The sequence below is a fragment of the Ranitomeya imitator genome, chromosome 5, assembly GCF_032444005.1.
Source record: "Ranitomeya imitator isolate aRanImi1 chromosome 5, aRanImi1.pri, whole genome shotgun sequence".
NCBI classification, from domain to species: domain Eukaryota; kingdom Metazoa; phylum Chordata; class Amphibia; order Anura; family Dendrobatidae; genus Ranitomeya; species Ranitomeya imitator.
The window spans coordinates 416432600-416444842 of NC_091286.1; the positions used below are offsets into that span (position 1 = coordinate 416432600).

The 12243-nt window shown below is 46.3% G+C and overlaps 1 protein-coding gene across 1 annotated transcript in view; it reads left to right on the top strand.

The window, feature by feature from the left end:
• Positions 1-12243, top strand: part of LOC138637788 (mucin-4-like) — a 124838-nt gene that overhangs the window by 14072 nt on the left and 98523 nt on the right. Inside the window, exons 3-6 of the mRNA XM_069726710.1 lie at positions 9-187; positions 10299-10463; positions 11478-11633; positions 11851-11978. Of these exons, the coding sequence (XP_069582811.1) occupies positions 9-187; positions 10299-10463; positions 11478-11633; positions 11851-11978 (628 nt within the window). The remainder of the gene's footprint in view (positions 1-8; positions 188-10298; positions 10464-11477; positions 11634-11850; positions 11979-12243) is intronic.

A 12243-nucleotide genomic window follows, 5' to 3' on the forward strand; every position in this document is an offset into this window, starting at 1 on the left:
TTTTCTAGTCTTGGGCAATTCCTTTAACACTGCTTGTGCTTTTTATGTTCCAGCTGTTTCGTTGTTTGCCTATGGAGAAAGTGCTGGTGATATACCTTATGTCCAGAGGAGAACAGATTTCACTTCTCCTCTCTTCCAACCAGTGATGGGATTTCCCTTTGGGAACCAGTTGAGACGTTTTCTTTATGTAAGTACGATCACATTCACAAACTAGTAATGGTCATCTATTGCAAATTTCTAGCTATAAAGAGATACACATGGCAAAACCAATACACCGCATGTGGTGCAGGGTTTGAGTGAAGTCTATTACCCTCCTCAGTAGTCTTTAATTCAATGTGCCTTGCTCGTCCCCTCTCAGACACTGCACATGGCATAAAGAGTGACATCATTTATCACCACTCTCCTTTCTAACAGAAAGTTTGGTCTTGTGATCTGTAGCAACAAATCAGAGCTCAGCTTCATTTATCTGCTATGAAAAAATGAAAGCTACAGTGTAATTAGTTGTTACTGTCAACGAGACCATGTTTTCATAGGCTTAGATTACAAGGGTAAAGTGTTGAGAAATATTTATGATATGTCCACTTCTATAGGTTGGCTTCCCATCTGGCCTTCTTGTGATGTGGATACAATCAGCTAACAGAACCCCCGTTCACACACAGATGTAGTAAAATCCAACATGACGGCTGGTGAATCTTACTACTAGCTCATTGCATTAGGTCGCTCTTTTCTACACCATGCTCCAAATAATTGTGCAAATTGGATTAAGTGTCATAAAGATTTAATTGTTTTGTTTTTCAAATAAACTCATGGATGGTATTGTGTCTCAGGGCTCAATGGATCACTGAAATCAATCTTAAACACATGTGATAATTAGTTTTCCAGGTGATTCTAATTAAAGGAAAACTACTTAAAAATGATGTTCCACATTATAAAGCAGGCCACAGTTTTCAAGTAACATGGGAAAGAAAAAGGATCGCTCTGCTGCCGAAAAGCATCAAATAGTGCAAAGCCTTGGTCAAGGGATGAAAACATTAGACATTTCACGAAAACTTAAGAGTGATCATCATACTGTGAAGAGATTTGTACTGAAACAGAACACAGTCAGAGTTCATGCAGATAAAGGCATAATGAGGAAGGTTTCTGCCAGACAGATTCATATGATTTAGAGAGCAAGTGCCAAAATACAATTACAAATCAGCAAACATAAATTTGAAGCTGCTGGTGCCTCTGGAGTCCCTCAAACCTCAAGGTGTAGGATCCTTCAAAGGCTTCTTATGGTACATAAACCTACTATTCGGCCACCCCTAAACAGTGTTCACAAGCAGAATCGGTTGCAGTGGGCCCAGACATACATGAAAACTAATTTTAAACAGCCTTGTGTTAGGAGTCGAGTTTCCTCTGCTGCACAGGGGGAATCTCGATCCGTCTCCACTGCGGTCTCCCATTCTCCTCCGGCCGCAGTGGAGTCTGCTCAGCGGGGACGTCGCTCCCAGTGTCTTGCTCGCTCTCACTCTGTACAGAGAGTTACTGCTGCTTCTTCAGCTCCTGCCATTAAAGTCAGTGCTGGTCAGCGGCGAGCGGACTTCCCTGGGACTAAGTCCTTGTTTGCGCACACTGAGCATGCCCAGGGCAAGGTCTCCCGTTGGAGATCGAGGGTCATGTGCTCAGGCTCTGCAGCACATTCCATTGGACCTCTTGGCAGGTCTTGGAAGGGCAAAGTTTCTGTGGCCACTTCCTGTGCTGCAACTATATAAACTGCGCATGACCGCACAGCCATGCGCTAGTGTACAATTGAATACGTGTGTTTGTTGTGAGTGCAAGTCGTTCATTAAATACCCCTACCCTATTGTATGACTGTTCGCGTATGGAGTATGGCTGCTATCTAGCGCCCGACAAATCACTCAACGTGTCACACACGTATCAGCGTCTATTGCTGTGACCGCCAGTGCGGCGCCACGCGCCAGTAGTGCGCTTCCTGACCCACGTCTGGGTGCTTAGTGGTGCCTGCCAGCACGGCACAGTTTGCACTTCGGTGCTCTAATTATAAGAGTTGCCTAACACACCCTGTTGCGGTGTAGTGTCAGCAAGTGGTCTAATCGGACTTCAATCCTAGTTGGGGTTAAGTTCGCTGACTGCTTGCTCGCCTTCTATGTGCGGTACCGCGATCCTGTGACGCAACAGGATCGCTTCCTTCACGTTGGGTGAAGTTTAACCCACGCGAGTATACTTATGAGTACCGCCATAAGTCCACGGTGGACCCCGGGCTACGAACGCACCGTACACTATCAGTCTTATTATTTGGTGCGTTCCGCTAGCCCTAACATTACACTAGCGCCAGGGTCTGGCTAGTGATGACGGACAAACAGCAATCCCTGCGGTATATACAGCAGCTGGAGGGTAGGTTGGCGGCTCTCGAGAGCGCAACCTCAGCTGTGGATGTTACCGCAGTTGCTGTACAGGCTGCCAGCGTGGCTGCAGCAACTTTGTCCATTGCCACCCCTGTTCCGACATTTTCTCGCCTCCCGCTGCCAGAAAAATTTTCTGGTAATAGCAAATTTTGTAGGGGATTCGTGAGTCAGTGCTCTATTCATCTCGAGCTTCTGGCTGCACGTTTCCCCACAGAGCGGGCTAAGGTGGGATTTATTGTGTCTCTATTGTCGGACAGGGCGTTGGAATGGGCTACGCCGCTGTGGGAGCGTGGCGATCATGTGGTGCAGAGTGCTCCTCTGTTTTTGAGCACTTTAAAACAGGTCTTTTTAGGACCTCAAGTCACCCATGACACTGCGCTCCAACTGCTGGCATTAACTCAGGGTGAGTCCTTGGTCAGTCATTTTGCCGTCCAATTCCGCACTTTAGCATCTGAGCTGGAATGGTCGGATAAAGCTCTTATCCCCATATTTTGGAGGGGCTTGGCTGACCATGTAAAGGACGCTCTGGCCACTAGGGAGATTCCTGCCACACTGGAGGAGTTAATAACAGTCTCCACTCGAATTGACCTCCGTTTTAACGAGCGGAGGTTAGAGCGAGCCCAGTGTAGGCAGAGGTTTCGGCTGGCTCCTACTTTCGCCAAACCTCTGGAATCTCCGGTCCTGGTTCCTGAGTCACATGAGGCCAGGGAAGTGTCACAAGCGGGACCTAAGTCCCGGACCGCTTGTGCACTCAGGGTCTGTCATGTTTGCCAGCAGTCTGGACATTTAGCCACCAGATGTCCTCAGCGGTCGAGGAAACGTCAGCGTCTAGTGGTCGTAGGTGGAGGTACACTAGACACGGCGACGTTTGCCTCTAAATTGTCCTTTAAGGGGACAATTACTTTAGGCTCATTCTCCCACTCGGTAGAGCTCTGCGTGGATTCTGGGGCGGAGGGCAATTTTATGTCTTCTGCCTTCGCCCAACGCCACGCAATACCTCTGGTTATGCTAGCTCAACCTGTAACGGTACGAGTGGTGAATGGGTCGACTCTGCCCTCACAGATAACTCACCAGACCATCCCTTTTACTCTGTCCATGTCGCCATCTCATCAGGAGATTATTTCTCTGCTCGTCATTCCAGAGGGAATTGATGAGGTCCTGTTGGGAATACCTTGGCTACGGTACCACTCTCCTCATATCGAGTGGTCCTCAGGCAGAATTCTGGGATGGGGTGAATCTTGTGGGGGTAGGTGTCAGAGGGAGTGCGTTCAGGTAGCTACAACTGAGGTACCCGCAGATCTTTCCTCTCTCCCCAAGCAGTATTGGTCGTATGCAGACGTATTCTCCAAAAAGGCGGCGGAGACCCTTCCGCCCCATCGCCCCTATGACTGTCCTATTGACCTCTTGCCTGGTGCTGAGCCTCCCCGGGGTCGAGTCTATCCGCTATCTCTCCCGGAGACGGAGGCAATGTCCCAGTACATCCAGGAAAATCTGGCAAGAGGGTTCATCAGGAAGTCAGTGTCACCTGCTGGGGCAGGGTTCTTCTTCATGCAGAAGAAGAGTGGGGAATTGCGTCCATGCATAGACTACAGGGGTCTTAACGCCATCACCGTTAAGAATAAATACCCTTTGCCTTTGATATCTGAACTGTTCGATAGGCTTCGGGGAGCAAGGGTATTTACTAAATTAGATCTGCGGGGTGCTTACAACCTGATTCGCATCCGTGAGGGGGACGAATGGAAGATGGCTTTTAACACCAGGGATGGGCACTGTGAATATCTGGTGATGCCCTTTGGGCTCTGTAATGCCCCAGCCGTTTTCCAAGACTTTGTGAACGATATCTTCCGGGATATGCTTTCCACCTCGGTCGTAGTCTATCTGGATGATATTCTCATCTACTCTCCAGATATTGACTCCCACCGGAGAGATGTTTGCAAAGTCTTCGACCTCCTACGGGCAAACTCCCTCTATGCCAAGTTGGAGAAGTGTATGTTTGAGCAGGAGTCCTTACCTTTCCTAGGCTACATCATCTCAGCCCAGGGATTGGCTATGGATCCTGCCAAACTACAGGCTGTGATGGACTGGCAGGAACCCCATTCTCTTAAAGCGGTGCAGCGCTTTATGGGGTTCATCAATTATTATCGCCAGTTCATCCCGCATTTCTCAACTTTGGTAGCTCCCTTGGTTGCCCTCACCAAGAAGGGGGCGAATCCCAAATTGTGGTCTGAGGAGGTCTCCAAGGCCTTTATCTCTATAAAGTCACACTTCGCTAGCGCTCCCATTCTTCATCGCCCCGATGTTGATAAGCCATTTATCATGGAGGTGGATGCCTCTTCTGTTGGTGCTGGAGCAGTCCTCTTCCAAAAGGATGCTCAAGGTCGGAAGCATCCTTACTTCTTTTTCTCCAAGACCTTCGCACCAGCAGAGAGGAATTATTCCATCGGGGACAGGGAGTTGCTAGCCATGAAGTTGGCTTTCTCGGAGTGGAGACATCTCTTGGAGGGAGCACGTTTTCCCTTCCAAGTCTTCACAGATCACAAAAATTTGGTGTATCTGCAGACAGCTCAGCGGTTGAATTCTCGCCAGGCCAGATGGTCCTTGTTCTTCTCCCGGTTTCATTTCACCCTCCATTTCCTTTCTGGGGAGAAGAACATTCGGGCCGACGCTCTCTCTCGCTCCGTTGTGTCATCTGCGGAGGAGGAGGAGGAGCCTCGGCTTATTGTCCCCACCGAGAGTTTGAGAACCGTGGCCCCGGTTTCGCTGGAGTCTGTGCCCCCGGGCAAGACTTTTGTTCCATCTAGTTTGCGACCGGAGGTTCTCTCTTGGGCGCACTCGTCCAGGGTGGGTGGACATTTTGGTACTAAAAGGACATCAGAGTTACTGGCGAGGACATACTGGTGGCCGCATATGGCTCGTGATGTCGCGGAGTACGTTCGGGCGTGTGTCTCTTGTGCCAGGAACAAGACTCCTCGGCAACGGCCAGCTGGTTTGCTTTATCCTCTGCCCGTGGCTGACAGGCCCTGGGAGATGGTTGGGATAGACTTTGTGGTTGGCTTACCCAAGTCTCGTAATTGCACCATTATCTGGGTGATCACCGATCATTTTTCCAAAATGGTGCATTTGGTGCCTCTTCCATGGCTACCATCTGCACGGGCGTTGGCTGTCTTGTTTATCAAGCATATCTTTCGCTTACACGGTATGCCAGACAAAATTGTTAGTGACCGGTGTCCCCAGTTTGCGTCTCGATTCTGGAGGGAGCTATGTCGTCTACTCAGTATTGAGTTAAATCTCTCTTCGGCATATCATCCCGAGACGAATGGGTTGGTAGAAAGGGCCAACCAGACCTTGGTCACATATCTGCGACATTTTGTTTCTGCCAGACAGGATGACTGGGCATCCTTGCTACCGTGGGCAGAGTTTGCACTTAACAATGCCGTAGCCTACTCCACCGGTCAGACTCCATTCCTCTTAAATTACGGCCAGCATCCGCGTGTTCCTGTGCCCATGCCTGTGTCTTCCGCTGATCCCAGGGTGGCAGACTGGGCTGTGGAGGCACGGGACATTTGGGATCGCACGCAGGATGCCATTTGGGCCTCCAAGGAGAGAATGAGGTCCTCCGCCGATGTTCATCGGCGCCCCGCTCCGACTTTTGCCCCTGGCGACTTGGTGTGGCTCTTCGCCCGTAACATCAGGCTGCGAGTTGAGTCCACTAAGTTTGCTCCTCGCTACTTGGGTCCCTTCAAGGTTCTCGAACAGGTTAATCCTGTGGTCTACCGCCTGGCTCTTCCTCCACGCTTGGGTATCACCGACACCTTTCATGTGTCCCTCTTGAAACCCGTATACATGTCCCGGTTTTCCGAGTCATCTGCCGGGACATCGGGTTCGTCTACGGACGATTACGAGGTGAACGCTATTTTGGGGTGCAAGGTAGTTCGCGGCAAAAAGTTTTATTTGGTGGATTGGAAGGGTTATGGTCCAGAGGACAGGTCTTGGGAGCCTGCTGAAAACATTCGGGCCCCACAGCTCATTGCTGCCTTCGAGCGTAGCGAGGCCCAAGGAGGGGGGGGCCCTAGGAGGGGGGGTAATGTTAGGAGTCGAGTTTCCTCTGCTGCACAGGGGGAATCTCGATCTGTCTCCACTGCGGTCTCCCATTCTCCTCCGGCCACAGTGGAGTCTGCTCAGTGGGGACGTCGCTCCCAGTGTCTTGCTCGCTCTCACTCTGTACAGAGAGTTACTGCTGCTTCTTCAGCTCCTGCCATTAAAGTCAGTGCTGGTCAGCGGCAAGCGGACTTCCCTGGGACTAAGTCCTTGTTTGCGCACACTGAGCATGCCCAGGGCAAGATCTCCCGTTGGAGATCGAGGGTCATGTGCTCAGGCTCTGCAGCACATTCCATTGGACCTCTTGGCAGGTCTTGGAAGGGCAAAGTTTCTGTGGCCACTTCCTGTGCTGCAACTATATAAACTGCGCATGACCACACGGCCATGCGCTAGTGTACAATTGAATACGTGTGTTTGTTGTGAGTGCAAGTCGTTCATTAAATACCCCTACCCTATTGTATGACTGTTCGCGTATGGAGTATGGCTGCTATCTAGCGCCCGACAAATCACTCAACGTGTCACACACGTATCAGCGTCTATTGCTGTGACCGCCAGTGCGGCGCCACGCGCCAGTAGTGCGCTTCCTGACCCACGTCTGGGTGCTTAGTGGTGCCTGCCAGCACGGCACAGTTCGCACTTCGGTGCTCTAATTATAAGAGTTGCCTAACACACCCTGTTGCGGTGTAGTGTCAGCAAGTGGTCTAATCGGACTTCAATCCTAGTTGGGGTTAAGTTCGCTGACTGCTTGCTCGCCTTCTATGTGCGGTACCGCGATCCTGTGACGCAACAGGATCGCTTCCTTCACGTTGGGTGAAGTTTAACCCACGCGAGTATACTTATGAGTACCGCCATATAGTCCGTCATTACTCAGCAGCAGGTTCCATCTCTGCACGGTGGACCCCGGGCTACGAACGCACCGTACACTATCAGTCTTATTATTTGGTGCGTTCCGCTAGCCCTAACACCTTGTTTACTGATGAGTGTTGAGCAACCCTGGATGGTCCAGATGGATGGAGTAGTGGATGGTTGGTGGAGGCCACAATGTCCCAACAAGGCTGTGATGTCAGCAAGGAGGTGGAGGGGTCATGTTTCAGGCCGGAATCATGGGGAATCAGCTGGTAGGGCCCTTTAAGGTAACTAAAGATGTGAAAATGACCTCTGCAAAGTATATAGAGTTTCTGACTGACAACTTTCTTCCATGGTATAAAAAGCAGAAATGTGCCTTCAGGAGCAAAATCATCTTCATGCATGACAATGCACCATCTCATGCTGCAAACAATACCTCTGAGTCATTGGCTGCTATGGGCATAAAAGGAGATAAACTCATGGTGTGGCCACCATCTTCCCCTGACCTCAACCCTATAGAGAACCTTTGGAATATCATCAAGCAAAAGATCTATGAGGGTGGGAGGCAGTTCACATCAAAATAGCAGCTCTGGGAGGCGATTCTGACTTCATGCAAAGAAATCCAAGCAGAAACTCTCCAAAAACTCACAAGTTCAATGGATGCAAGAATAGTGAAGGTGATATCAAAGAAGGGGTCCTATGTTAACATGTAGCTTGGCCTGTTTTGGCGTTAAATAGCTTTTTTGTTCAGTGAATGTGACCTCCTAATGCTGCAAATTCCACAAATGAGCATTTTCAGTTCTTTAAAACATTTCAAATGTTTAGAAATTCTACTGTGCCTAATAATTTGGAACAGTGCATTTTGAGTTTTTATTCATTTTGGAGATTATACTGTTATCATTGGGAGGTTTCTTCAATAACATTCGATGTATAATCTAACCGGTGATGACGTTTATTAGACTAACTGTCATTTGCACCGACCATTTAGGAAAATCCGAGAAAAATATAATTTGCATAATAATTTGGAACATGGCTATTTGTGTAATGTAGCCATATTCATGCACTATAAAAGAGCATCAATATGATATAGTTACAGTATGCACCATAGTTAAATCTGTGGTTTTTACATTTGTAAAATCATTTTGTCACGGTTCTACCCCTCAGTGTGTCTGGGATGCAGTTACTCACAGCTCCACCATCCAATCCGGTACAGGGGTGTGCTGAGCTGTCAGTGTGTTGATTGACAGCTTAACTATCCAATCTGTGACTGGGAGGTGTCGGCTGTCTCCAAGTGTTCACTATCCTGGGTGATTGCCATGCTACTTAACTGACCCGCTTCTCCCAGAACTCTGTCAGACTTACATTCATTGAGCAGGTTTGTGTGCCCTGTGCCTTGAGTTCTGTATGCTTGATTATTTGCTGCCTGACCTTGGACTTCATTCTGACCATCCAACTGTTTAACCCCTTCTGCTGTGATCCATTATTCTTCCGGAATTCTGACCTTGGAATGTTACCTGACCACAGTTTTGTCTCTTCCTTTTGTTTTTGACGTACCCTCCTGGCTTCTGACCTAGGACTCCTTGACCATTCTGACTCACGGCTTGGCTAGTGTCACACATTTAGTGTCGAGACAATATCACATATACAATGTGCATAATAAAAGTATAGTGCCCAAATGCTGCATCCAAATAATCTGCACTTGGAATCTACATACAATTTCTGGTTTTAGTTTGATTATTCGGTTCCCTTCCTGAAGGGCCATCATAATTGAGAGCTTAAGGAAATTGCCCAATTTATCACCACTTAAACGATCCTTGCTTCTCAAAATTTCCCTTTTATATTGGGTTAGAAAACACAAAATAAAAACTACCTTGTTGGAAAACCTTATTTCTTATTTCCACCTTTTCCTAAGGATCTTCAAGACTGAACAATAATTTTACCAATAACTATCCATTAACGCCTTCATGACGGCAGCTTTTTTCAGTTTTGCATTTTCATTTTTCGCTTCCTTCCTTCTTTCCAGAGCCATAACTTTTTTATTTTTCCATCAATTTGGCCATGTGAGGGCTTATTTTTTGTGAGACGAGTTGTACTTTTGAAAAACTCTATTGGTTTTACCATATCATGTACTTGAAAATGGGAAAAAAATTCTAAGTGCGATGAAATTGCAAAAAAAGTGCAATCCCACACTTGTTTTTTGTCTGTCTTTTTTGCTAGGTTCACTAAATTCTAAAACTGATCTGCCATTAAGAGTCTCCAGGTCACTGTCGGAGCCCACATCAAAGTGGGGGATACTGACATTCGCGTACTAATACGTCCAATGTCAGTAAGGGGTTAAAGGAAATATGTCAGCATCTTTTTGCTATGTAATCTGAGAGCAACATAATATAGCGACTGAGACCCTTATTCCTGGGATGTGCCACTTGTTAGGTAGTGTACTTTAGTTCCAATAAAGTCAGAGGTTTTAATACAATCAGTGTTTTATCAGCAGGAGATTATCAACGCAGCACTAGGTCTCATGTGCAGGCCAGTCAGGCTGATCTGTGTAAACCCGCCCCTACCACTGATTGGAAGCTGTTGACAACTTATAATTTACACAGGAAGCTGACAATCAGGGGTGAGGCAGGGTTATGCACAGTTCAGCATTTGAGCACTGCTAGATCTATAATACAACAAACAGGGATTTTCTTGAAACTATGCCAAAAAGCCTAGTAATTGAACATTTCTGGAATTAGGTTCTCTGCCCTTATATTATGCTGCTCTCAGATTACATAAAACCTCTGATACTGTAGAAGCTCCTAAAAGTTGTAAAATAAATAAAATCAATGGTATTACCATTATTACATTTTATTGATAGACACATATAATGTTGGTGACTTGTTGTGTCATTGGAAAATATGTATACAGATGTATTAGATTTCGACTTGTGGTTTTTCATTTTTCTAGTACACAGACAATGGACAGATCATCTTTCCAGTGTCAAGAAGTAACATCTTCTCTTACACTAATCCACCAATCAATGGGTTTACTGCGGATTATAAAGTGGCGACAATTGCCGTTTTCTGGGATGATGCTGATTTCTCCAAAAATATGGGAAACACTTACTACAAGGTAAAATGAGCATTGTTATGGGTGTTAATGAGTGTGATACAAGCTAGATTTTCAGTATGTAATGACTCCCTTTAAATGTTATAATATCATGGTTACATTACACATCTGGTGCCAGAATCCAGTGTTATACTGGTTCCTTCCATTGTGGTACTTTGACTTGTGCATATTCTAAAATTTGTAGAATAAATAATAATCTTCAGATGCATAGAATAGTGTAAAGGGCACGCTACAGTATATATGTTTATACATTACTAGATGGAGGCCTGATGCTATCGCATAGGGTGGGCGGTTATGTCACGATGGGGGCAGGCTTTGCAGCGTTGAGAATCCCTCTCCCCCATGTGCTCACCCACCTATCCACTTTCTCTTTCCCCATGTGCTGACTTCTCCCGTCTGTGCTCTCTTCTTTGACCTGTCTACCCCATGTGCTATCCCCCCTGTCGCTCTCCTTCCTGTGCTGTGTTCTCCCCTGAAAGACAATACTCACATTACATCAGGAGATCGCAGACGATACATTTTGTGAGGTAAAATATTGTTTAAAAACAGTCAGTGAAATATTTTACCTCAGAAAAGAAATCCTCTATGATCCCCTGCTGTAATGTCAGTATTGTCTTTTGCTTCCTCCCCTTCCCAGGAGATGTGGTATGCTCCATACACGGTCAGACACAGACAATTTTTAAATTGAACCTTCATTCGTGGGAAAACCCCTTTAATGTGACCGGCTTCCTCTGCCTGTAGACATGTCGTAGATCTGCCGCCGGGATCAGCGACGGCGTATAAAGTGTGTCTGTGTGTGTTGCATACAGCATATACAGTGTGTGTGTGAGTGTGTGGTGCGTATGGCATATAGACTGTGACACTTGGGTGTCCCAATATGGAGGTATGTGAACTTCCGCCGCTTGGAATTCTGAGATCCGGACACATCTGGTCAGAGCAGGATGTGAAGACATTACAAGGTAAGTTTATAATTAGATAAACAATATTATAATGAATGCATCCATATTCCTAAAACAGGAGTACATCAAGAGCGCCTCAGCAGAGGAAAACTTTATAACAGAAGTGGAGGACATGATCTGGAGATATATGAACACGTCATACACTGCTCAGTGGACACTGAAGATCACCTGGGAGAATGTACCTGCATATCCAGCTAAGGACAATGATTTCCAGGTCAATATAAAGATCTCTAGATGAATTATTTCAAGATATTTATAGTTCGTGATTACCAAATGTATTTCCTCCAAATAAGTATTTATCTTTTCATTGTTTTAAGAATTAAAATTCATAGTGTTTTATCAATAATAAACATTTTTGGTTAAAAAGCCCACCACTTACAAAGATTCTCTTAGTTATGTGATTAACTATTTCATATTTTAAATTTGTTCAGACTAGCACATACCAGGTGGTATTGACTACTGATGGGTTTGTTTCATACATCCTGATGCTGTACAAAGAAGGCAGTATGAACTGGGATGTGACAAGTCACCTTACTGAAGTGGTCATTGGATATTGCAGGTAACAAAACTATATAAAATAATTTATCTGTTGCTAACCAACTTAATTAAAAGGCGTTTACAGTGGTCTAATGGGTTATGTCTCTCCTTGTGCAGAGTTACATGCTTGAAATGTAAGTGTAAGGAGACTTATAGGCCATGCAATGTTCCTCTGGGAAATTAAATATGCAAATTTCATCTTCAGAGAAGACGAGGACTTGAACTCTAGTGCCAATATCAACTCTTTAACGAGCCTTGCCACATGACTAAAGGTACCGTTACACTTA